This window comes from Neomonachus schauinslandi, chromosome X (genome assembly GCF_002201575.2).
Source record: "Neomonachus schauinslandi chromosome X, ASM220157v2, whole genome shotgun sequence".
Classification (NCBI taxonomy): Eukaryota; Metazoa; Chordata; class Mammalia; order Carnivora; family Phocidae; genus Neomonachus; species Neomonachus schauinslandi.
In genome coordinates, this window is record NC_058419.1 from 30,949,128 (window position 1) to 30,974,169 (window position 25,042).

At 44.7% G+C, this 25,042-nt stretch overlaps 1 protein-coding gene across 2 annotated transcripts in view; it reads right to left on the reverse strand.

Annotated features, from left to right (window-relative positions):
• Window positions 1-25,042, reverse strand: part of DOCK11 (dedicator of cytokinesis 11) — a 179,719-nt gene that overhangs the window by 78,104 nt on the left and 76,573 nt on the right. For both annotated transcript variants that reach the window (XM_044911764.1, XM_044911765.1), the window contains 11 exons: window positions 19,471-19,593; window positions 17,751-17,833; window positions 14,692-14,814; window positions 14,430-14,506; window positions 12,656-12,840; window positions 12,498-12,563; window positions 10,443-10,535; window positions 8,318-8,441; window positions 4,588-4,709; window positions 3,863-3,949; window positions 2,237-2,326 (listed from right to left, as the gene is read on the reverse strand). In XM_044911764.1, the coding sequence (XP_044767699.1) occupies window positions 2,237-2,326; window positions 3,863-3,949; window positions 4,588-4,709; window positions 8,318-8,441; window positions 10,443-10,535; window positions 12,498-12,563; window positions 12,656-12,840; window positions 14,430-14,506; window positions 14,692-14,814; window positions 17,751-17,833; window positions 19,471-19,593 (1,173 nt within the window). The remainder of the gene's footprint in view (window positions 1-2,236; window positions 2,327-3,862; window positions 3,950-4,587; window positions 4,710-8,317; window positions 8,442-10,442; window positions 10,536-12,497; window positions 12,564-12,655; window positions 12,841-14,429; window positions 14,507-14,691; window positions 14,815-17,750; window positions 17,834-19,470; window positions 19,594-25,042) is intronic.

Consider the following 25,042-nt stretch of genomic DNA (forward strand, 5'->3'; position numbering starts at 1 on the left):
GAAAGGATTTGAGAGGTAGAGGACTGTTAGACTTCTTAATAATAATTAAGAATAACAGTCACCATTTATCAACTATCCCCCTGCTTTTATCCTTCCAACAGTATATGCTCAATATGGTAGGCGGAATGAGGCTTTATTATTATTTTTTAAAGATTTTACTTATTTATTTGACAGAGAGAGACACAGCGAGAGAGGGAACACAAGCAGGGGGAGTGGGAGAGGGAGAAGCAGGCTCCCCAGTTTAGCAGGGATCCCGATGCGGGGCTCGATCCCAGGACCCTGAGATCATGACCCGACCTGAAGGCAGACGCTTAACTACTGAGCCACCCAGGCGCCCTAGAATGAGGCTTTAAAAACCCAAAGCCCATCATGTGGCTCCTCTGTTCAGCACCCTGCAAGGCTTCCCAGCTCATTGAAGGTATAATTCAAACTCCTCATCATGGCGTATGAGGCCTTCCCCAACTAGCTCCTTGGGGTCTTTGCACCTGCAGCTCCCAGCTCGCTCAGAAGTCCACCTAGCTGGCGCCCTCATTTCCCTTAGGTCTCTGGCAAGTGTCACTTTACCAGAGATCTTCTCTGACACTTTATCTAGAAGAGGGACCCCTTAGAATCTTTATTCCTCTTCAATATGTTAGGGGTTCCTTTGTGGCACTTATCACCACCTGAATGAATATATATATTCATTTCTTTGTTTATTGTTCATCTGCCTCCACAAGAAAGTAAGCCCCTCGACAATGGGGATGTTGTCTGTTTTCTTCATTTATATTCCAAACACTTAGAATGATGCCTGGCCCATAGAAAGCCTCAAGAATTCAGTGTAGACTCAAGGATTACTATACTCTATAGTAGATGCCCTATCTCACTTAAGCTTCAAAACCACCCTAACAAGGTGGCGTTGCTGGTTATCCCTATCTGACAGATGAAGAAACAAAGGCTTGGAGTAGTTCAGGAACTTGGCCAAGGTCAATCCCAGGGCTGATAAGGGACAGGTCTGGGACACACACTGGGTGAATGATTCCAGAACCCATCCGTATTATCTCATCTCCTACTACCTCTCTGAAAGAAATGCACGTTTTTATTTCCTGAGAATGGCATTAAGTAGTAACATGTGTCCAAAGGGAAATCCTGTAGAGATTTCACTTAAAATAGAAATTCCTGGGGCGCCTGGGTGGCTCAGTCATTAAGCGTCTGCTTTCGGCTCAGGTCATGGTCCCAGGGTCCTGGGATCAAGCCCTGCCCTGCATTGGGTTCCCTGCTCCGTGGGGAGTCTGCTTCTCCTTCTCCCACTCCCCCTGCTTGTGTTCCCTCTCTCGCTGTGTCTTTCTCTGTCAAATAAATAAAATCTTTAAAATAAAATAAAATAAAATAAAATAAAATAAAATAAAATAATTCCTGGGACGCCTGGGTGGCTCAGTCGGTGAAGCGTCTGCCTTCGGCTCAGGTTGTGATCTCAGGGTCCTGGGATCGAGCCCCGCATCGGGCTCCCTGCTCAGCAGTGAGTCTGCTTCTCCCTCTGTCTACCACTCCCCCTGCTTCTGCTCTGTATCTCTCTCTCTGACAAATAAATAAAATCTTTAAAAGAGTCTCATAAAAAATAAATAAAATAAAATAAAATAAAAATTCCTCAGGCTTGCCATGGCTGACCTACCGAAGGAGCAACCAAAAGGAGAGTCGCTGTCAGCTAGGTCCCGTGATGTGCAATTTGGTCCTACCATGTTAGGCAATAAATGGGAGTCTTGGGTTCTCAATACATTGGACAAAATGTGGTGTTTCTTAAGACTCTTCCATGCAACATGCAGAACCGAGGTTTTTCTGTCTTTAGTTGACCCCTTTGATAATCTTTCACCCATAGACCCAGGAATCGTCATTTTATTCCAAGCAAAAGGGACTCCATTTCTCCTGACCCTTTTTCCCCCAGCACCTTTCCTGGGCAGTAAGCAGGAAGAGAAAAGACCTGAAAAAGTCAATTTATGGAACTGAAATAAACATTTTCATGAGATTTTCAGAAATATGTCGACAGATTCTAGCTACAACATTTTCTTCCTAATGTAGCAACTCTGCGGTCTGCTCCTAAATAGGCACTTGACAGAAAAGCACATAAAAGAAAATATTCTCTTGAGGGTACACAGCCCAAAGTATTTTAAGGAGTTAGTTTGATCCCCGCCCCCAATCAAAAGGTGGCAACAAGAAAGACACTAAAACCAACCCTTTTTGCAGAAAGCTGCTGTTCATTTACCTTTAAATATTTAATGAGCTCCCCCGGAACCTCTTTTGAGCCTGACTGAATCAGCTGGCAATGATGGAAGAATTTGTGTACATGGAGATCCTGAAAAACAGATGGACACGGCCATATGAAATGTGATTCCTCACCCTCAGACGCAGGCTCTCTAGCGCTCCCTCTGCCCTCATCTTGCAAACCTACCCACCAGGGTCTCCAAGCGCCCAGACCCGGCTGCTGCGGCTACCAACATCTGTGTCCGCGTCCCTTAGTCCCCTGGACCATCACACAAAGCAGCAAAACCAGGCAAAGTGAGCATGTGCCTAAGCATACCGGGCAAGCCACAGTTTTTGCGTGACTAGTCAAACCTTCGTTTAATTCCTTTTTTGACGGGTGTAGCCTCTGAAGTTGGGCTGCTTCTACATTTTTAATGAAATGAGTAGGAATAGAGGTCTGGACTGACAGACGAAGGAAAGGGAGCAGCAGGGAGCTACCAGACAAGTCTCAGGCATTCAATGTTCAACTTACCATGGCACTTGGCTGGCGAGTGTCCAGCTGGCCTATATGGAATCTATATATCATATGCAGGCTCTGTGGACAGTGCGTACCGTATCGGGAACTGGGATAATAAGATTTGGATTTTGACCTGCTTCTTCTAATTAGTATCTGTGTGACCTTGGGTCAGTCATCTAACCCGACCGAGTTTCGGTTTCTCCATCCATGGAATGGTGAAGTGGGCAGGGGGGCCACACCAAGGAACGTGGACTGCCTCTTGTCCATCGGTGATTTTTTGAATGGTTGCTTGAGCCTTCCAACAGACATCTGACTCTAACTGCATGGCTGATAAGGCTAAGAGTAAACTGTACTAGTCATCCATGATCCACTGACTTCAAATTTCTGGGTTTGACTCCGGTCTAACGGTGAGAAAAACATCAGACAAATTCCAACAGAAGGGCAGCCTACCCTATATCACTACTCATGAAGATGGACAAGGTCATCAAAAACAATGAATGTCTGAGAACTTGTCACAGCCAAGAGGAGCCTAAGAAGATGGAACAACTACATGTAATATGCTATCCTGGATAGAATCGTGGAACAGAAAAATGTCATTAATAGGTAAAAACTAAGGAAATCTGAGTAAATACAAACCTTAGTCATTGATTATGTATCAATACTGGTTCATTAATTATAACAAACGTGTCATACTAATGAATGTAAGTGGTTAATAACAGGGAAACTAGGTGGGGCGCCTCAGTGGATCACTTCGTTGAGCGTCTGCCTTCGGCCCAGGTCACACAATCCTTTCAGACTTTTGTGAGGCTTGAATCCATTAATGGGAACAAAGGGATTCGGGGATTTGAAAGGGATTATAAAATCTGAGTTACTACTATTAAGAATGATGTTATTACTAATGAGAAAGCCTTTGAGGCCACAATCTCTCTAAAGCCGCAGGAATCAAATATAGTCTATTCTAAACAAGAAATAGAATCGGGGGCACCCGGCTGGCGCAGTTGGAAGAGCATGCGACGCTTGACCTCAGGGTCGTGAGTTCAAGCCCCATGCTGGGTGTAGAGATTACTCAAAAATAAACAAACTTAAAGATTCAAATATCAAAATTGACAAAATTCACATGATGCAACTTACTTGAGTATAAATCGTAGACTCTAAGTGGCTTTTAATCTTCAACAAAGGCTTTGCACCGTCTACCCACTTAATATCCACATTAGATTGCTGTGGACGGAAAATAGATAGGAGTTTCTATAACATACCTATGAATAGATGAGCGACACATGACACCTTTACACATTTCAACTTTTTCCCTTTCTTTTTTTTTAACCCCAGAAACAAATGTGTTTGTGTCACACATAGGGAACTATTGGAGACAATAACCTGCCTTGAGAATAAACGGCTCCTAGATCATTTTCAATTTCCAGTGCTTTGCCGGCTGAACTTTCATAAAGTACAATAAAAATGAATTACTAAATAAATGCATTTTTAACAACGATGCACAAAATCCAAGCCTCAGCTTGTAAAACTGTTATTAGAATAACAGACACGAGGGGTGCCTGGCTGGCTCAGTCAGAAGAGCATGCGGACTCTTGGTCTCAGGGTCGTGAGTTCGAGCCCCGCGTTGGGTGGAGGGATTACTTAAAAATAAAATCTTTAAAAAAAAAAAAAAAAGAATCAACAGACATGAGATAACTTGGTCAAACTGCTCTCAAAAGTTTTCCAGCGCTCACTTTCCATACTTAGCTTTCTTGTGGACCGGTCCTCAGACCGGACTTTGTGAAGCTATCCACCAGAAGAGCGAATTCTACTTTTTAAACGTTTCATCGTGATCCCTTCAACAAACGCAGTGATTTTCCTACCCTTCTTGATTCTGCATCATTCAGATTCAAGTAGCCCGGAGGAAGATTGGCGGAAACTGGCAGCTGCTGCTCAAATGTAATGATTCTACCATCCTTCAGCAAAGGTACCCACGCAAAGCCAACTGCCAAGACAATAATCAACCGTGAGAGATGAAACTGCAAGTGCAATTAGCTACACAGATCTCTGAATGCTGGGGAACAGGGCGGGGTGGCAATGTTTCCAGGGGTCTGTATGGGGGAGTCCACGCGGTGGGCATCTGAATCCTGGGGAAGGAACAATGCATTTGGATGGCTTCCTAATCACAGCCTGGCCACTAATGAGTTCTCTACTCAACTTCCTGGACTATAAATTGGGAACGACACATAGTCTTTCCGCCTACTAGTTACTGAGAGACCAAAGAGAGATAATACAGGAGAACACTTAAAAAAATTTTAAAGTGCATCAGTACCATTATCTTTACCCTTTGGGGGATGAATTGTGGTAGACTTATTTTTTAAAAGAGTCAGAGCTCCCTCATCCATCCCTAGTGAGAGCACAGAGTCTCGGGTCTGGGACAATCTCAGCCAGCAATCAGCATGTTGCAGATTTTCTTTCAGCAACCCGACGGTGAGGGACTATGGAAAATTAAGGTCACAAGTCAAGGTCACAGCCCATATTCATACAAGGCAGTGTTCAGCTGGGCAGGTTTTCCTGATTACAGAAGGACGAGGTGTAGTAGCAGAATGCAGACGGGCCATAGTGTTTACGACTCGAATCCACTGAGAGATTTCCCCCCGTCTCTGTATTTCCTAAAAGTTCTGCTCAAAAGAGCCTCTTGGATTTCTATTAGAAAACTCATCATGTTCCAGCTAAAAAAGCCTGAGCCATCTGTATTCCTCAGGTTGAGTAGTGTCATTATTTCCATTATAGAGCTTACTCTGGGCTTCAAGTGTTTATATCTCAGCTGTAAAAAAAAGCTTGCTCGGGACCAAGGTTTGGCACATGAGCGAGGATGTTGGCTGGAGAGCCCTTTTTGAAAGCCACTGCCTTCTGATTCTTTAAAATTCTTTGCGTGAGTGTGTATGTTTATACTGCGAACACAGAAGTCAACACAAATCTGGTTAGAATGTTTTCATTCACGTGTTTAATTTGGCAAATGCTTTAATTCTTCAAAGAAGACAAATATGTTGCTTTCTCTAAGGAGACTAAATGGCTTTCTCAGACTCCGAAACACGTCTGAAGGGCATCTTTACTAGCACAACTTCAGAAATGGTTTACCCAGAGCTCTTCTCTTATAAAGAGCAGAGGAAAGTAACGTGAGCACGGGAACCATTCGAAAGGACTCTGTCAGAGTAGTTAACTGAAAAAGCAGACACATGACCAAAGGTTTCCAGTCCAGGAAAATAGGAAAATCTATTTCTTGTTCTTGGTTGAAATTTTTCCCCACAGACATTTTTATTGAGATAGAATTCAGATACCATACAGTTCGTCTATTTAAAAGTGCACCCTTCAACAGTTTTTAGCATATTCACAAAGCTGGGCATCCACTGCTACGATCTAATTCCAGAACTCTTCCATCACGCCACAAAAGAACCTCCACACCCCTTAGAAGTCACTCCCTATTTCTCCTTTCCCCCAGTCCCTGGCAACTGCTAGTCTACTTTCTGTCTCTATGGAATTGCTTAGGCAACATTTTTGCACTATGAATTAATCAGAGTGTGGCCAAGGGTGTCTCTCAGTCAAAACTCATACAGAGCACTTGGAAGCTGAGAAGGTACAGTGTCGAGCACACGCCATCTGGCTCAGGGATGTGAAGCCACTTAAGGATGGACAGTTCAAAGCGATGAGTGGCCCACGGAATAACCATCTTGTGCTCCACCGAGCCCTTTGCCCCCTTCAGTCTAGGATTTAAATAAGGAAAGAGTAATGTGCCCTTTAGGACGTGCACGGTCTTGAGTTCCTATTGTTCTGCCAGATTTCTTCTCAACCCTCGCGGTCCCTTGCCCTGAACAAACTGCAATTCCTGTGGAGACAGAGAACAGGACCACACGATCCATAAGGGCAACTTTCTACTACTTCAGTCTGGCTGCCTGGCGGGCTTCACTCAGATGTCTCACCGGCACCTCAAACTCAACATCAGTCCAAAACCTATGATTCCCCACCACCCCGTGATTTTGCTACTTGCAAGTTCCTTCTTTCCAGTGTTGAAGCTTCACTGCTAACTCTGAATTCTCTCTCTAGTTACCAACCATTTGTCAGACCCGATATATTCTTCTTCTGCAGTCCCTTTCTCTCCATCCCCCGGCTACTGCCGTAGGGTGGCCCCCTTTCCCCCTGGGCCTCTTAAGTAACCCCTAACTGGCGTTTCTTCCTTTTTTCTCACTCCAACGCCCTCCGCCATCACATCGCTGCCTGCGGAAGAGCTCTTACCGGTGTTTACAGCCCTCCGATAGTTCCATGCTGGTGACAGAATACAGTCAAATCCACAGCCTGGCATTCAAGGCTTTCCATGATCTGGTGCCTCCTTTTCAACCTGACGTCCTGTTGATTCCCCTCCCAACACCTGGTGCTCTGGTCCTACTGAACTTACGTGTGGTTCCCTGTCCATATCCCTCAACACTCGGCCTCTGGACAAGCTCTTCCGTTATCCTGGAATCTACCTTCCTGCCATCACTGCATTGTCAAACTCTACTTCGCCCGTTTAAGGCCTCACCCCAAACCCCATCTCCTCCTGGGAGCCTTCCCAGATTCCCAGCCACTTGTCCCTCCAACCAGTCGAAGTAATAACTCACTCTTCCCGGAGATTACACAGCACCGCTTTCTTGGTAGCTACTACTTTCTATCTTGTCTGATGGTTGTCTTATAGATCTCATTTCCCCTGCTAGACCATAGGCTCACTGAAGATGAGATCTATGTTTGAGTCTCCACTGTATTCTCCCTAGTACTTATCATAATGTCTCGCACATAATAAATATGCAGACCTATTTGGTGACTGAATGAATGAATGCAGGAATGAATGAATGAATGAATGAATTTCAGACTGATCCAGGCTAGCTTGGATCTGAATCCCAGGGCCTCCTGACATTTATCTAGTGGCGGTGACACACACAATGTTTATAGGGCTTCTGTGTTCTCCTAAAGGATGCTTCCCACTGGTTTATCTAAAGCTTTGCTGGATGGGACCAGGACTGGCCCTTCACTACTAGCGTTTATTCAGATTCATTAAATCTGTTCTGTTCTCACTAGAACCAGGTGGGTCCCCAATCTCCCTCAGGCTCAAATATACCCCTGGGCTCTGGGCTTACTTCCTACTTCTATAGCGAGACAGACTGGAAAGTTCTGGTTGCTGGGCCATTCTACTTAAAAGAAATGATGGTCGGGGCGCCTGGGTGGCTCAGTCATTAAGAGTCTGCCTTCGGCTCAGGTCTTGATCCCAGGGTCCTGAGATCGGGCCCCACATCAGGCTCCCTGCTCCGCGGGAAGCCTGCTTCTCCTTCTCCCATTCCCCCTGCTTGTGTTCCCTCTCTCACTGTCTCTCTCTCGTCAAATAAATAAATAAAATCTTTAAAAAAAAAAGAAATGATGGTCAAATGAACCTATAATTCATCTTTCACCAATGAACTTTTTAACTCGGAAATGTACATTTTGATGAGGGGAAGAAGTGGTTTGCAGTTTGAGGAAAAGAGGTTACATTCTAGACAATTCCATCTCAAATAGCTGTAGAAAGAGACTTTGAAAGAGTACACGTACCTGGAGTTTCAACTGTGTCTTGCTTTTTGGTTGTTCCCTTTGTATTAATTTCACAACTCACATGATAAAAAGCAAAAAGCAAATGATGTTTTTGATGCAGGTGAATGGGAAGCTCGATTTTAATCTGAAATGACAGCAAAATCACACATCGCATTTTGTTTTGTTTTCATTGTCAAGCTGGACAGTCAGACCTTTAGTTCAATTTCATCATACTTTTCCAATGACATATTTTTTCTCAACAACAAGCCAAGTCCTCAAGTAATAGGTATCATTTAAATATACTCTAAAGGCTTTTCCAGTCAGTTTCAATTTGACAACAATAGTCTCCTGGGTAGTGAGGGCTGATTTATGACTTGTGCTGGAGAGTCCAGTGGATTCTCCTGGATGCAACTTTGCAGCAGGATTTTCTAAAACACTGGATCAAAACCACAGCCTCACAGCCCAGAGATACTATGTAACTCAATCTGAGTCAATCTGAGTCAGTTTAGATGCAATCCATCTAAAATGTGTACTGAGTTTGAAAGGCTTCTTTTTTCTAAACTGTTGCTTTCCTTTGCATGGAAAAAAAAAAATTAAGCTTTGCAAATAAATGTGCAAAAAGTCACTACGGTATTATGGTATCCACCAATTACAGTTCATATAAATATCTTTTGAAGGAAAACACAAGATTACTCTTGAATAAAGAAATAAAAATCGTCACCCTTGGCACATGAATTTAATCCTAGAAATTAACACTTCAATACAAGCATCTCAAGTGATTTTCCAATCAGGACCCAACCAAATGTCTTTACTGCCTCCTGGAAGTATATAAGAGACACATCACAGATTTAATTGATTGGACGCGTGTGCATACACCTGCACAAAAACACATGCAATCTCTCTCAATCTCTCGCTGTCTTGGTCAATAGAGACTGAAACGACTGAAAAGCCTGTTTCTTTCGGGCGCCCTAAAAATAATGCGGATTACTTGCTAAACGATCGAGTTTTCTGGAGTGACTGGTGTCGATGAGAGGAGGGGACATATTAAAACAGCTTGGTGCTGGACATCTGGCCTCATCATCATTCACGCAAGGCAGGGTTTTGGTGTTAGAACTAATTTCTGTTGTAGGTATATTTCACCACAGAACACGCCTATTCATAGCAGCCAGACCATCTGGGTATCTAATGCTCTGCTGCACATAAATATGGGCACACTCTCTCTCTGGGGGGCAAAACCGCAAGGCACCGCTATGCTCCTCCCCATCCCCCACACCACCAAGAGCACTGGATGGAGAAAGGGAGGAGGCCTAAAGCTGGGGTGCAAAGCCTCCTGACGACAGCAGGTGGACCTGGGGAAAAATCGTGACAGCAGGGGGGATGGTGACAGACAAAGAGCCCTGAGAAGCAGAAAGAGCATGCGGCCTGGGATGCATATCCAGGTTCCTGGAGACACTGAGGAATCAAAAGCAGTCTGCAGATTTGGCTAAGCCAGGGACACACCAACTGGAGGAGGCTGGGACAGAGACACTAAGAGAGACACTGGCAAGTACAGAGAGACGCAGAGAAGGAGAAGGAAAGAGAGGCAGAGGCAGGGCCCGAGAGGTAGACTGGGGTGGAGGGGAGCATGGAGCTTGCGAGACACTCCCCTTCGTCTACACTGCACTGACGCATTAGAGCACCCAGTGGGGTTCTGGCGGCCCCCACGTGCTGCTGCGTCTCTCAAAGCATTTCACTTACAGAGCGGCTGCGCCCCCAGCCCCATGCAAAACCGCAGGAAGAAAGATCTAGAAGGGCCTTCAGAACATCTCTTCTGAATTTCTTCTTTGAAGGCTGAGGAAATGGGAGACTTGGGAAAGGGGAAGTGGCTTGCTCAAGATCACAGAGCCAGTTGTCAAGGCGAGGCTAGAATCCTAGCTCTCGTCTCATGTTTGTTCCCTACGTGGTTACCTCTCGCCGGAGCCCCTTCCCTTTGTGGGCACATTCCACCGTCATCAAAGGGCATCGAGCCCTTCGCCTTGGTGTGACGCTTTCTATTTTCACGGGACAAAATGTTCAGGGATTGCAAGGGCAGAGAAAATGATGGAGATGAAGAGAAAAAGAAGAGCCACCGCCATGTTTTACGAACATCGGAAAAATGCATTCTCACCTCATCATAGAACTCTGGATTTTGGTTGTGATGCAAGACAACAGCATAAGCATTTGTGGTAAAAACAGACCCAGCGGGTTTTCCGTAAATACACTGCAAAAGAAGGAAACGGAGTCACCCATCTCGGTGAAGGCCTTTAAATATAACGCAATGGAACCACACATGGTTGGAGGCATCTATGAGCCCAAGGCCATGGCCAAGCCCACCAGGCTCTCACCGTGAGCTTGTAAATTCTGAATCATTTACAGTCACTCCAGCTACCACCCCAGACATCGCGGAACTTGGCTGCATGGATGCTTCTGAATTTCTGGTCATCAAAAAAAAAAAGCACTCCCCAATTAGTTGACAGCAAGAAGTCAAACATGGCTAATCATTTGGAAAGGGAACATTCTGAAACCAGATTTGGAAAGCTTACTTCTCTCGTGCTATTTGCCTTTCTTGAGAAGCTCCCCGCCAGGCAGTTAGCAACATTTGCTGGATGCTCCTTGGGCGGTGGGCAAGGTGAGGAGCTAAAACTCGCGCACACAGCAGACACATTCCCAGCCTAAAGGGATTAAAAACTGAACGTCCACTAAGCTACAGACAAGCTTACTGTTCGCTCACTTTATGAGCCCTGTTTTAAAATTCACTGGCTTTCTGTGAGACCCATAAAATAAATGCGAGGCTTTCTATGGTTCCATGAAAAGATCCGATTGCATTTCTGGTGTGAGTTTTGCACTTCCACAGGCCCAATAAGCTCAAGGATAAATATGGAGTCAGCATGCCAAGGTACTAATTGCCTCACCCTGTTACTTCAGAGCCAGCCTCTAGGCCAGCTAAGAAATGAAATTCAGAACTCCATGTGAATGCATCGCCAATTCTCCTTAAATACGGTTCTGGAGGCAATTTGCAGGAACTGCAGAGGGATAACCTAAGAATCTTTAAGGGTACAAAAGGACATTGCATGGGGGAAAAGGAAGAGTCATTCTCATCTCCAGTGAGGGGGGAATCAGAGAAAATACACCTAATTTGAGCCAGCTAATTCTTAGGTTTCTCGGGCGGTGGGGGGGAAGAACACCAAAAACCCAAAAACAACGAAACACCTCTTTTCTGAGGTAGGGGTTATTAAACATTCAACGACTTAGTCAGGGGCTTCCAGGCTTTTTCCCCAGGAGGTCTGAATGGAGGACTGGCTGTCCATCTGTCTGATTTAGGCTCAAGCTAGAGAAGTAGGGGGCCAGATAAACAAATTGTGACGGCTAGATGCTCTCGGAACTTCTCTTTCAGGCTTCTGTTTAATGCGCTCAAGAGTGAAAAGATAAAGGCACTGTGACGTGAGAGGTATTTAAGGATTGCTCTGTCGGAGAATACTGAGATTCTGCTTTGCCTCCACCACGAATCCAAGTCTGGAGGCACCATTTGGACACTGCCAGGGGAGAAGTCCTATCTCAGATCAAAGCAGTCATGCTGTGCTTCTCTTAGCTCAAAGCCTGTTCAGGTTTCAAGGAGAAAGGAGTTTATGGTCCCCTGATGATACCATTAGAAACTATCAGGTCATAGGAGAAAATGACCTTGTGATGGCACATCAGAGCAATGCAAAATCAAAGAGGAGCAAAAGCAAAACGCTGGTATATGAAGCTGACCCATTTTTAAAGCTACACACCCTCCTACCTCATTTGGTTATTTTTTAAATATTTAATCCTCACAGTTAACGTGTAAGAGTAGAAAAGGCAGTATTACTTTCATCACTCGAGTACATTTTCTTTGTGGAGCTTAGAGAAATCAAACTTAGCCTATAAAACTACCAAGTACCAAAATCTTTATCTTTTTTTTTTAAGATTTTATTTATTTATTTATTTGAGAGAGAGCATGCGCACACAATCAGGGAGAGGGGCAGAGGGAGAGGGAGAAGCAGGCTCCTCGCTGAGCAGGGAGCCCGACATGGGGCTCCATCCCAGGACCCTGGGATCATGACCTGAGCCGAAGGCAGACACCCAACCCACTGAGCCACCCAGGCGCCCCCAAAATATTTATCTTTACATTAAAAGTGTATGCTTATCAAGATCATAAACAAACCTTTAGAGCGCTAGCGTCGCTTTCATCTGAATCCCGGAATTCCACACAGACCGCAATGTTCCTTGCCTAAAAATGATTAATCACTCAAAATGAGTCCTAAAACCAGAAAATTATAAATAGCATTTTATACCCCAAAATGTATAGTTTACACTGCTTACCTTGGCAAATGTTTTCTGGCTATCGTATTTTAATTGCAAGGGATATACATACAGATGGTTTTTGTAAACAGTAAATGGATAACAGTATTTTGTCATTTCTGGAACAAACTCTTCGACCTCCACAGTAATATTTTGACAATTCTTTTCGAAAGGCTTTAGGGGCACATATGATGAAGTAATACAATCTATACCAGAGGAAAAAAAACAGGCAAAGATAATACAATCTAGCAATCACGAACACATTCCTGCCTTTATAAAAATATACGTGGACCGCGTTCTCAAAGAGTGATTTAACAAACAGAATTCTTAGTGATTGACAAAAAAGTCATACAACCATTTTAAGCACCCAGAAGGACAAAATGGCGTAGCCTGGTACTGATTTTAGTAGAACCATCCAAACCAGACATGATTGCTAGCTCGTTCTCAATGTAGAGTGATTTGCCAAATATAACACATCATAATTTTGACAAATTTAAACTCTGCAAAGAAATCCATCACATTTTTCCTCCTGTGGCTGCAATTTAGCTTTCACTGCAAATTTTTATTGGTATCGGGGAACTAACAGTAAATGTGTGCCTCCAATTAGCTCGTGGATAGTCACTCTGAAAAAAGTTAACTTGGTGCAGGTGCAATTTTCACCTAAGAAATACGGGAGGCCTTTGGAAATGACAGATCTTAGGATGTGTTACAAATAATAAATTCGTTACTCCTGAAGGTGAAAAACACAAAGGTTCGGAGAAGTGTGGTGGCCAGGGTTACTGAAGTAGCCATGGGACTAGAGGTGATTCATATACCAAAGGAGCTCTAACGTTGCTTGTCCTTGCTGCACTGTGGTTTTGATGGAGCGGGAAGACCCAGGAAGAGTTACACCTGAGCACACAGTGTTTTCTGTTGGGTTCGGTTTTCTCCAATTATTATTTTTTAAGATTTTATTTATTTATTTGACAGAGAGAGACACAGCGAGAGAGGGAACACAAGCAGGGGGAGTGGGAGAGGGAGAAGCAGGCTTTCCTGCTGAGCAGGGAGTCCGATGCGGGGCTCGATCCCAGAACCCTGGGATCATGACCTGAGCCAAAGGCAGACACTTAACAACTGAGCCATCCAGGCGCCCCGGTTTTCTCCAATTGTTATAGTGATACTTACAATAGAATATCTGGAGATAGAGAGTAAAGGCACACAGAAACAAGTGATCGCTCCACTATCCAGAGATAACGACTGTTAGTATTTTGGCATATTTTCTTCTTATCTCCTTTCAATGCCTGTTTTATATAATAATACTCAAATCCTACTGTATATATATAGAACTTGATCCTGGGTTGGGTTTTTTTTTTTTTTTTTTTGGCATTTGATCTAATGTTTTATTCTGTGAACTCTTTATAAACATCATTTTTCACGGCTGCATAAAGTTTCCTGTTGTACCGTCATGCCTTAACCACACCGATGGTGTTAGATTCTTAGGTTGTTTCCAATCTCCCTCCAAAATAAACAACACAGAAAAGAGCACCTTTATGCATAAACTCCTGTCTACATTCCAAATTATTTCTTTAGGGAAAAATAATCCATTCTACTCTTAGGTGTTTTGGAGTTTAAGTTGGATGCCACTCCCCTGCTTATGATCCTGCTTATGATCCTTCAGTGACCTCTTATTGCACATGGAATAAAATCCATGTAAACCTCAAGAAATGTATTAAATGTATTAAATGTATTAAAAAGATGAAAATTTGAGATTCAAACATAGCCCTTTAAGGTTTATTTGTAACACGTGAATTCTTACTTGATAAATCCACAGGAACACATTCTACTGTGATGTTGAGCTGCCCAGGAATAATCTGCAATTTGGTCTTCTCTGGCCTAGGTGTAAAATAAGAAATATTTTATACTTAAAATTTATGATTACTGAATGCACTGGCTTCCAAATGCTTCCAAATCCAAAAATGCTCCAAAGCATTCAGTTTCTCCCATGTATGACTCACATTCATCATTTCAATAAATTATAATTCATCTATTTTACTGATTTACTACAGTAACACACTTACTTCTTGTATTCTGAGAGCAACTTGAGAATGTCTTCATTTGAAAGCTTGCTACTGTCTTGTTTATACAAAGGAGAAAATCTCCCATCCAGATCCAGAGAACCTTGAGTATCTTTGAAAATGGGTCTAAAACGGCAATAGAATTTTTTTTTTTTAATTCTGAAGTATTGACAAATTATGACAAACTTAGTGCTGGTGTGTGTATGATGTGGTACAACCAGTTTGGAAAACTCGTTTGGTAATTTCTCATGAAATTCAGCACACACTCACCCTCTGATCCTGTAAGTCCACTCCTAGGCATATTTCCACATGGCACTAAATGTTCATAGCTGACTTATTTGTTATATCCCCAAAAGGAAACAGCCCGGATATTCATCAACAAGTGAACGGATACACAGTCGTGTATTCATACAATGGAATACTACTCAGAGTGAAGGGCTGATACATACAGCAATATGGATGAATCTCAAAACCAGACTAAGCACAAGAAACCAAATGCAAGAGTACATACTGCACGATTCCATTTGTATGAAGGTCTAGAATAGAAAAAAGTCATCTGTAGTGATAACCATCAGATTGGTGGCTGACTGATGGGAGTGGGATGGCTGACTGGACAGGGGCATGAGGAAATTTTCTGAAGTGATAGAAACGGTCCAGATCTTGGTTGGCGTGGTAGTCACATGACTGGAAACATTTGTGAAAATTCACCAAGCCAGATATATAAAACACACGCATTTGAATCAAAGGTAAAGCTTTATCTCAAAGTTGATGACCATTAAGTTAGATCTTTAGGGTCGATTTATACGAAATTTACAAGAGATATGTAGAGTTTCCAAATACGAATGTGGTTGATTCCCTACCTCCCCCCTTTCCCCTTCTTCCATTTTTAAGCAGCTACTTACTGCTAAAATGGGAAGTAATGTCCAAGCTCCCAACACACTGGAAGCAGCTCTAGCCAAAAACATAATTCCCCCTGGCAGAGCCTCTGAAGATGTGGTTCTAGGCATGAACCACTGTTCCTACTTCTAAGCATACCTCCTTTATTTTCAGTAAACAGGGGTTTAGCGTACATCTTTAAAATATCCCAGGCAAGCCTTTAGAGTGAGTTCTTGCTGTTTCTGACAGCCAAAACAATGCAGGAAGGAAAAAGGAGCCCAATTCCTCATCAGCACAGGGGTTCAGAGCTTCTACCTTGGAAGGTTTTTAAGTTAATTTTTCTACTGACCAAACAGCATCGAACAGCTCTTCCGACAGCCTGGGCAGTGGGCCGCGTGCTGCAGTGGTCTAGTGTGGGTGGAGGTCACGTGCTGTGGGTTCGGATCCCCGCTCCGCCATATGCTACGTGAAGTGGGCAAGGACTTTTTTTTTTTAATTTTACTTATTTGACAGAGAGAGAACACAAGAAGGCGGAGCAGCAGGCAGAGGGAGATGGAGAAGCAGGCTCCCCACTGAGCAAGGAGCTTGATGCGGGGCTCAATCCCAGGACCCCGGGATCATAACCTGAGCCGAAGGCAGACGCTTAACAACTGAGCCACCCAGGCGCCCCAAGGATTTTTTTTTTTTACTAGTTCCATGCCTGAATTTCCTCATCTCCAAGGTAGGAATAACAGTACTCACCTCTCAAGAAGGTACACATTAAAGCACTTAGACCATTGCCTTGTGGGTAAACAGATAACTCTAAATTATCCCAACAGCAGCAACTGACTGAGCTCTCAGGCCGGAGCACCACTAAGGATGTGTCTATTCACAAGCCATACTTCCCCTCCTCTAATGCCTAAATAGACAAACCTCCGCGACTCTCTGCCATTCACCTGACCCTGGCTTTTTTTTTTTTTTTAACCAGCCCGCAAAACAAGGCCAAGTGTGCCTTTTCATCTACGAACACACAATACATTTTGAAAGCTTCCCCAAATGAAATGATTATAAATAGTGACAGAAGAGTTAATTAACTTAGAATCTCCTATCCTTATGCTACTCCCCAATACCCACTGAACATAATTGAATTATTCAGAACGTGGTGTCCTTTCCCGAGAAGTTCCGATGAGCTGTACAGGCTGTACCACAAACAAGCCAGTGAACCTGGACTTCAAAGGCGGGGGATAAGCAAGAAAGACAGTTTAAGTCATCACTGTATGTAGACATGCAAGAATTGGAAAAAAAAGAAAAAAGAAAAAAGAAAAGAATGTAACCTACCCTAAGAGATGAGCTAGAGATAACACCCTGCCATATACACTACCCGTGACGGGTTTCCTGCATTTGTCATCAGAAAGCAAGTCTATTAATTAATTACCCACTTGCACTTAACAACTGCATTCTTCTGCCTTCTCATTTTTAGTACGTTTTCCAGAAATATTCTAGGATAGCTTTTCGAAGCATAAACCTAGCCAACTCTGAAATAGTGGGCACACTGTACATAATTCACTACAATTTTGGGTTTTCTGGGGGCAAAAAAAAATTCCATTACTTTAGCAAATAAGCTCCGCTTTAAAATGCAATAAAATTAAGTGGTGTCAGTCAGATCAGGAACCGAGGCCAAAGCAAATTTCCCTGAAGCACCACGGATGAAGAAATGAAAGGTTCCTTGAGGCACAGCAAATTTTAAGAGAACGGATTCTCCATGGAAACCCAAACCCCAAGGTGCCAGTATTAGGAGGAGGGGCATGTGGGAGGTGATTAGGTCAGGGGGGTGGAGCCCTCGTGAATGGGATTAGTGCCCTTAGAAGAGGCCAGAGAGGGGGCTCACTTCCTTTCCGCTACGTGAAGATAAGCCAGCTAGCTGTCTGCAGCCTGAAAGAGGCTCCTCACCAGAACCTGGCCATGCGGGCACCCAGATCGCAAGCCTCCCAGCCCCCAGTGCTGTGAGAGAGAAATGTTTGCTGTTGGAGCCACCTGGTCCATAGCAGTTTGTTATAGCAGCCCGAGCGGACTCAGCCACATCCCAAGTGTCCCAGGACAGACCTGGCGTGTCAGAGCCCACCCGCTAAATGCTGCCGGCAAGGACAACAGCTGTGAACTTTACAGATGAGAGTGAACAGAAAGGTCAGGACTATATTTGTACAAACCTGGCAGCCCAAGCAAAGGGCATTCTGTATTGTCCAAGGCGGCTACACACTTGCTTTGCTGTCCTGTGCACCTTCTGGGCCGTCTGGGGGCAGAAATAAGGAGACACATTCGTACGTGTTCGAATGACCAGAGACTCACCATACACAATCACTTCCCCCACTTTACCAATGTAAAACATCAAAGTCCGGCAAAAGAGATAAAGAAAGAGCTCCCAATGAAAACACGACACTCGTCAGCTACCCACTTTCCAAGACTAGAGTTTTCTTTTTTCTTTTTTTTTAAATTTCTTTTTCTTTTTGTTTTTTTGATAGAGAGAGCACAAGCAGGCGGAGCAGCAGAGGGAGAGGGTGAAGCAGGCCCCCCGCTGAGCAGGGAGCCCAGGACCCTGGGATCATGACCTGAGCCGAAGGCAGACACCTAACCGACTGAGCCACTAAGATGCCCCAAGAGTTTTTTTAAGCATTCTGTGTTTTCTCATTAATAGAGCCTTCATCAAGATATCAGAAGATGGATGAAAAGAGGTGTAGGGTGTAGGGCACATTTTGTACCAAAGACCTCTACTGGGAAAATTTTGAGCTGTTTTAATATGTATTTCCTTTCACACATGAGCAGGCAGACACTCATTATTCTTGGGAGAAGTTTGTTCTGAATACAGCTGACCTTTTTACTCCCAAGATAAAAGCCGAGTGACCAAGAGTCAACGCAATTAGTTTAGTTGGGCAAGGAATTGCTGTTTGCACAGGCACTAGGAGCTGACGGAAGATTAACAGCCCAGAGAGGCTAAACCGGCTGTGAAATGCTGGCTGGATGCTTGTCCCTGGGGATGCAGAATGCTAGAGGCTCTTATCTACATCACTGAGACTTTTCTCTCCCACGCAAATTAGTCACATGTCTCCTCTGCCTCTTCCGCTCCATAAACACTATTTGGACACACAACTACATGCCACCTACGACAGATTGACTCTTCATACATACTCAGTAGCTGGACTGCTGCTCATGAACTGTGCCACGCACACTTTTGCTCTCAGGGCCTCCGTTTTCTCATTTATAAAACGAGAGGAAAGGACCAGGTCACTAATTTGCACAAGTCTGGATTTCATGATCCAGAAATGTAGACGGTTAAAGGGGTCACAGACTTTTCACGGTGCCAGCCAAAGACATCCACCAGTCAAAGCAGTTGCTACCATTTCATCTGCTGACATTTCGTGAAAGACATACGGGCGTAATGTTCAAAAGGTAGGAAGAACAAAAATCCCAGCATAGAGGCCGGCCCCTCAAATTGAATACATTTAGCTGCGTGAATCGCTCATTCTCTTGTCTTTCTTTTGCTCATCCCAGACAGGAGGAAGTATGAGTGTAGACAGGCATTTGGGAACCGCGGGGCTGAATCTCCCCAGCTCTGACATTCTAGGGCTGGATGTAAGGGCTGGTAATAAAGAATAGCTATTGCCAAGGATACGGTGTCAATGAACAGATGTGGCCTAACAGCCTTTAGCTCTTATTTTGATAAGTAAGCAGAAATCAGACTGTCGTGTAAACAGAACATAAATGAAAAGGGGGGAAAAGTCATGTTCAAACTGAAACATGCATACTCACCTAGCACCCCATATTTAGAGAATAAGGCTCTTTGGAGGGGTCATTAACAGTACCATTTAAAATATCAGTAAAAGGCAAATTTTACATTAAGCCGAAATGTTCACAAACGAGCTCTATCGATACCTTTGCTGGGTCTGAATTTTTGATGTAGGGTTCTGCACAGTGCGCAATGTTTCCCTGGAGCACCTTTTCAATTCTTGCAACCAGAAAAATTTCAGGATGCGGATTCGTCACTGAGAAAATTCCCTGGGGGGAAAAAATGACTTCCATTAGACATTTTTATGTGACTTCGTACATAACAGTTGCGTGGCTGACGATTCCCCAGTAGGGTGTTTAGCGTCGAATGTTGACATCTAACACAGGGTCATGTCTAGGACCCTGAATATAGGTTTCTACGTTTCCTTTCATACGGTTCCTAAAGCTCCCGATGCTTCTTTCAAAACAGATTTTCTATTTTGTCACCAACTTCACATCTATTTGTCCCGGAGTAAAAACTGTCGCCATTACTGCTTGGCCTCTTGTTTGGCTGCGTCCGCAAGGTGGCTTTTTAGGCCTAATTAGTGCAACGCGTATTGTTCGGCTTCATGGGCATGTGCTAAAATAGTGTGTGTTTCTCAAGTGGAACCAGATGTGCATTTTCAAATGTAGCTGCATGTAACTCCAGAACAATTTCCTCGCAATTAATACTAATTGCAGCTAAGAGGAAGAAAACACTTCACTACGGTTAAAGAGTGCCCATGCTTTCAAGGTGGGGACAGAGGATCCAAAATTTGTTTTTTTCCTGCACGTGCTCCTGTTAAGGGTTACAAATGTAGATGCAACCGAAGTTGCATACGTTTTCTTTGAATGCATGTGACACCACCGTGTCATCCACTGTCTAGCTCTTCCCAAATAGACTATCTTCCAAAGAGCCGGTTAGTTGGTTCAGTCTGTTGTTTAAAGGAACACCACACCAATGAATTCGAATGGAAAAACCCATCGTTGGGATTCTACCAAGTTTTATTTTTTCTACTTGGTGTATTACCAACTGTGTTAAGATCGTGCGTTCCAGTTTTCAAAACATTTCAGACACATTATCTCATCTGCTCCGGAGCGAACACTCCACAGCGTACAGGAAAGACAAGAAAACTCTGTGTGGGAGCCCAAGTAATTCCCCCCCAAGAATCCAATGGCTTGTAAGGATCCCTTGGAATGGCTGATTCACCTTTGAATTCGCAAGCAGCAAGCAGGGAAGGAAGTGGTTAAAAACTGCTCAGGGAGTTAAAATATCCTGGGTTTAAATTCTGGCTCCACCATTTATGGGTTGAGGCAAGTCCCATCCTGTGTCTACACCTCAGGTTTCTCATCTAAGAAATGGGGATGATCATAGTAATAGCTATTCCAAAGAATTCCTCTATGGATTCCATGTACAGCACGCTAGGAACACCCACTCATTACTTGAGCGGCCCAAAACACTTGCGAGGCCACAGAACCTGATTTGTGGTACTCCCAGGCGCATGCTGCTCAGGTGGGGAGATGCACCTGGCAGCCAGCCCCTGCTGACCATGCAGCAGGTATGCTAAGCAGCGCACTTGAAGGATGCTCTCACACCTCCCGATTGTCACCTAACTGTCCTAGATGGGTTTTGTGCATTATCTTCCTTGGTCTTCAGGGAAAAAAAACCCTCGAATGCAGGCACTACGATATACCCATTTTACAGAGGAAGAAACTGAGGGCTTACAGAAGGTTACGCGGTGAATGGATAAAGGAGCTTGCAGCCAGGGCTTCCAGACTATACATTACGGCCCATGCTATGCTGCCTCTCGGCCCTGAGGCCCACGCATCCAACATCTCACACGATGAGGCCAGATGAGAACAGCAATACTGATTTTTGCCACCGCTAACGTCCATGGAGCGCCTGCTGTTCTCCTTTCCCAGTACTTGGCGCATTTCCCCACACTGATGCCAGCAAGGAGTATTATAATTTTGCGAACTCTGACAATGGCTAAGAGCAAGTGCTTTCGCTTGGGTACCTGTGATCACCATTACTGCCGCTCCACTGTTGGTTGCGTCATGCTGAGCAAACATGGCGGCCTAGTGCTGTGGCGAGTGCTTTCTGGGGACAGCACACCTTGTCAGAGCCTTACAGCTGCCCCTGCATGCAGGTACTATCGTTTCCTCCCGTTTACATACGAGGATGCTGAGGCATAGAAGCGTTCAGTTTTTTAAACAACCAGGGATTCCACTGTAAGGGGGACGCTGTCGGGGTTGTTCTGCCTTTTGTCCCAATCAGCTTCTAGCACTCTCCCTGTCCCCAGAACACAGAAGGGTAGCCAGAGAGCGCCCGGGAATCCCCATGTGGACCGGGAGTCTGGCCCTTGTAGACAAGGCCTCTGGCCCAGCCATCCTTTTCCACCTAGGAGGCATGGGTGTGGCTGCCCCCAACCTCAGGGTAACTCTTACCCACTTGACTGCCCCCTCCCTCTAAAGAAGGGGTGAGGCCCCCTCATCCCAGTCCCCAGCACTTACAGAGCCCACAGCACGGCAGGGCTTGGGGGGGGAGACTCTGTACCCTTTCACCAGGCCAACAACTGTTGCCCCCCCGGGGGGGATCCCCCAGAGCCACAAGGAGGCAGACCTCCAAGAGTCGGCATCTCCCCCGCAACCCCAACCCAAAGTCAATCAGGTCTGACCTTGGGAGACCTGGGGGGCCGAGCTCTGTCAGGGCAGCTGGGAAGAAAGTGACTGGTCATGGTGACTGCTTGAGGTCAGGGAGGCAAAACTACTCAATGGACCCAAGTCCCTCCTTTCCTGTGGTCACCCCATTGTCCCTCAGGAGGCCACTGGAGACAAAGACTCCAGTGAACAGATGGGGAGGGCCTAGAATGGCCCCCAGACACCCACTGTCCACCAAACCCTGGGAGCTGCTTCTTCCTATAGATAATGCTGCCGTTCGAGCAGCCTTGCTGGAAGGGCTGGGGCCACCAGACAGCCCTTTCTGGGAACTCTGGGGAACTGGGCAGTCTCCCTCTCTCCCGGGTAGCACAGAAGCAGTACAACACAGGGGTAAACACCTGCCCTTTGAAACCTGCTAGGCCTAGTTTCAGGTCCTGTTCCTCATCTTCTAAGTTCTGTGACCCCGGGCAAGCTACTGGACGGGCCCTGTGCCTCAATTTCCTCATCTGTAAAATGGGTATGGTAACAGTACCCACCTACTTTGCTGGGGTGTTATGAAAATAAGGGACTTGATAAAGAAGCAAGAGAAATACAGTGGCACTTAAGAAGTGCTAAACTTGGGGTGCCTGGGGGGCTCAGTCAGTGAAGCGTCTGCCTTCGGCTCAGGTCATGATCTCTGGGTCTTGGGATCAAGTCCCACGTCGGGATCCCTGCTCAGCGGGGAGTCTGCTTCTCCCTCTGCCCCTCCCCGCCCCCCGTTCATGTGCTCTCCCTCTCTGCTCTCTCTCTCAAATAAATAAATAAAATCTTAAAAAACGAAAATAAGGAAGTGCTAAACTTGTCACTGCTGAAAAATGGACAAGCTGGGATTCGGGTTCAGATCTGCCTACATTTGGTCTCTCTCCGACACAGCACTGCTTCCTCATCCTAAACGGGAAGAAGTTGAGAAAAAAACTTCTCCAAAATAAAATGTTCAACTAGTTGAAGTAAATGACCACTTCCCGGTCTCATCAGTTGGTCCGAAAAGGTTGTAAGACAATAAAGCCATCTGAGGCCAGTGCCCATCGGGTCATCTTCCCACCTCTCCTCTGTGCTTCTCAGGCTTCTTCTCCCAAGTCCCACATCTTCTGTGCAGCCCCCTAAGTTAACTCCCACCCCCCGAGCCCCCCTTGCCTTGCAAACACCTCTGCTACCATTGTGTGACAGGGTGCAGTATGTTAATTACATTCTGCCGGCCATTATTGACTGGGGTCTTTCCAACAGACCCAGGTTCCAATCCTGCCTTCACGGCTGTGGGCTGTGTAATGGTGGGCAGCTTACTTCACCTCACGATCTGCCCTTTCCTCCCCTCCAAATCAGCGTAAGTACACTATTTCACAAGACTATGATGATTACATGAGACACTGATGGGAAATTCTGGCATACGGGAGATACTGAAAAAACTGTTGATTTTCTTCCCGACCTAGATTACAAGTGGGATGATGCCCACAACCACAACTTAAACTCCATGCCTTGAACGTACAGCTAAGTACACTGAAGAAATAAAGTAAATACGTCATTGGCTTAAAAGGGCTTATTTGATATGGTGCAGAAAATTTTACACATAATTCAATGGCAGGTTCTCAAATACTTTTATACTGTACTTGCTCAATCTCTTCTAGAAGCATACGCCATAGTAGCGAATGTTCACACATGTGACAAGCATAATCTATCTGAGTAACAAACTAAGAGGCGACATAGGGACGCCTGGGTGGCTCAGTAGGTTAAGCGTCTGCCTTCGGCTCAGGTCATGATCCCAGGGTCCTGGGATCGAGCCCCGCATCAGGTTCCTTGCTCAGCAGGGAGCCTGCTTCTCCCTCTGCCCCTCCCCCTGCTTGTGCTCTCTCTCTCTCTCTCTCTCTCTCTCTCTGACAAATAAAGAAATAAATAAAACTTAAAAAAAAAAAAAAAGAGGCGATGTAAAACTACCACAGATCCAGAGCGCAAAGAGGGAAGTAACTGCACATGTAAAATCTGTGCCAGTGAGCATAATCCCGAGCCCAGAAAACCCCAATGCTTGGTATTTATTCTAAGGAGATAATTCAACAAGTGAGCTAACATGCATGCACAAGGATGTTCAACGCAGTGTTATTTATGATATCCCAAAATGACAAATATCCCAATTAGCTAGGTTGATGGAATACCACATTAGCCTTTAAGAATGTGAGTGATCCAGAGATACTGATATAGGATAAATGTGATATTAAATAAATACAGTAGATATAAAACGGCGTGAACAGGATCTATTTTGTATAAGAACATACATAAGATCTATGTGTTTATATAAACACAGAGATGTCTAGAAAGAGGTTGGCCAAAATGTTGACAGTTATTGTCTATGGGGGGTGACTTTTTCTTCTTTATGCGTTTTGTATTGTTTGGGTTTTCTACATAATAATACATTTAGCTTTATAATAAAAAAAAAAAGGAGGGGCGCCTGGGTGGCTCAGATGGTTAAGCTTCTGCCTTCGGCTCAGGTCATGACCCCAGGGTCCTGGGATCGAGCCCCACATCAGGCTCCTGGCTCAGCAGGGAGCCTGCTTCTTCCTCTCCCTCTGCCTCTCTCCCTGCTCATGCTCTCTCTCTCTCTCTGTGTCTCAAAATGAATAAATAAAATCTTGAAAAAAAAAAAAAAAAGAAGAATCGTCACTATGTTTGTTTTAAAAAAAAAAAAAGGAACCACGTTTTTATTGGGGGAAAAATAAATCTTACAACGTGAGCTGCTTTGTTCTTGTGCCTCTTTCCAGTTTCAATTCTATGTCACAGTCTAGTTTCCTTTTAGTTGCAAAAGTTGGGAAGGAAGACCATCAATTCTGTTCTGCCTAACCTCTCGTGGCCTGCAGTGTGGTCGGAGGTCAAAATGCCAGGGATGTGTCAGGCTCCTTCTAAAGGGGCTTCTTTGCACCAGACAGGACAGAGAACGCGGCATTATGTATGTGACATAAGCCGTCCCCTCCCACTGCTCTTCAATCAGAACTCCTCGTATAAAGAGCCTTTATGC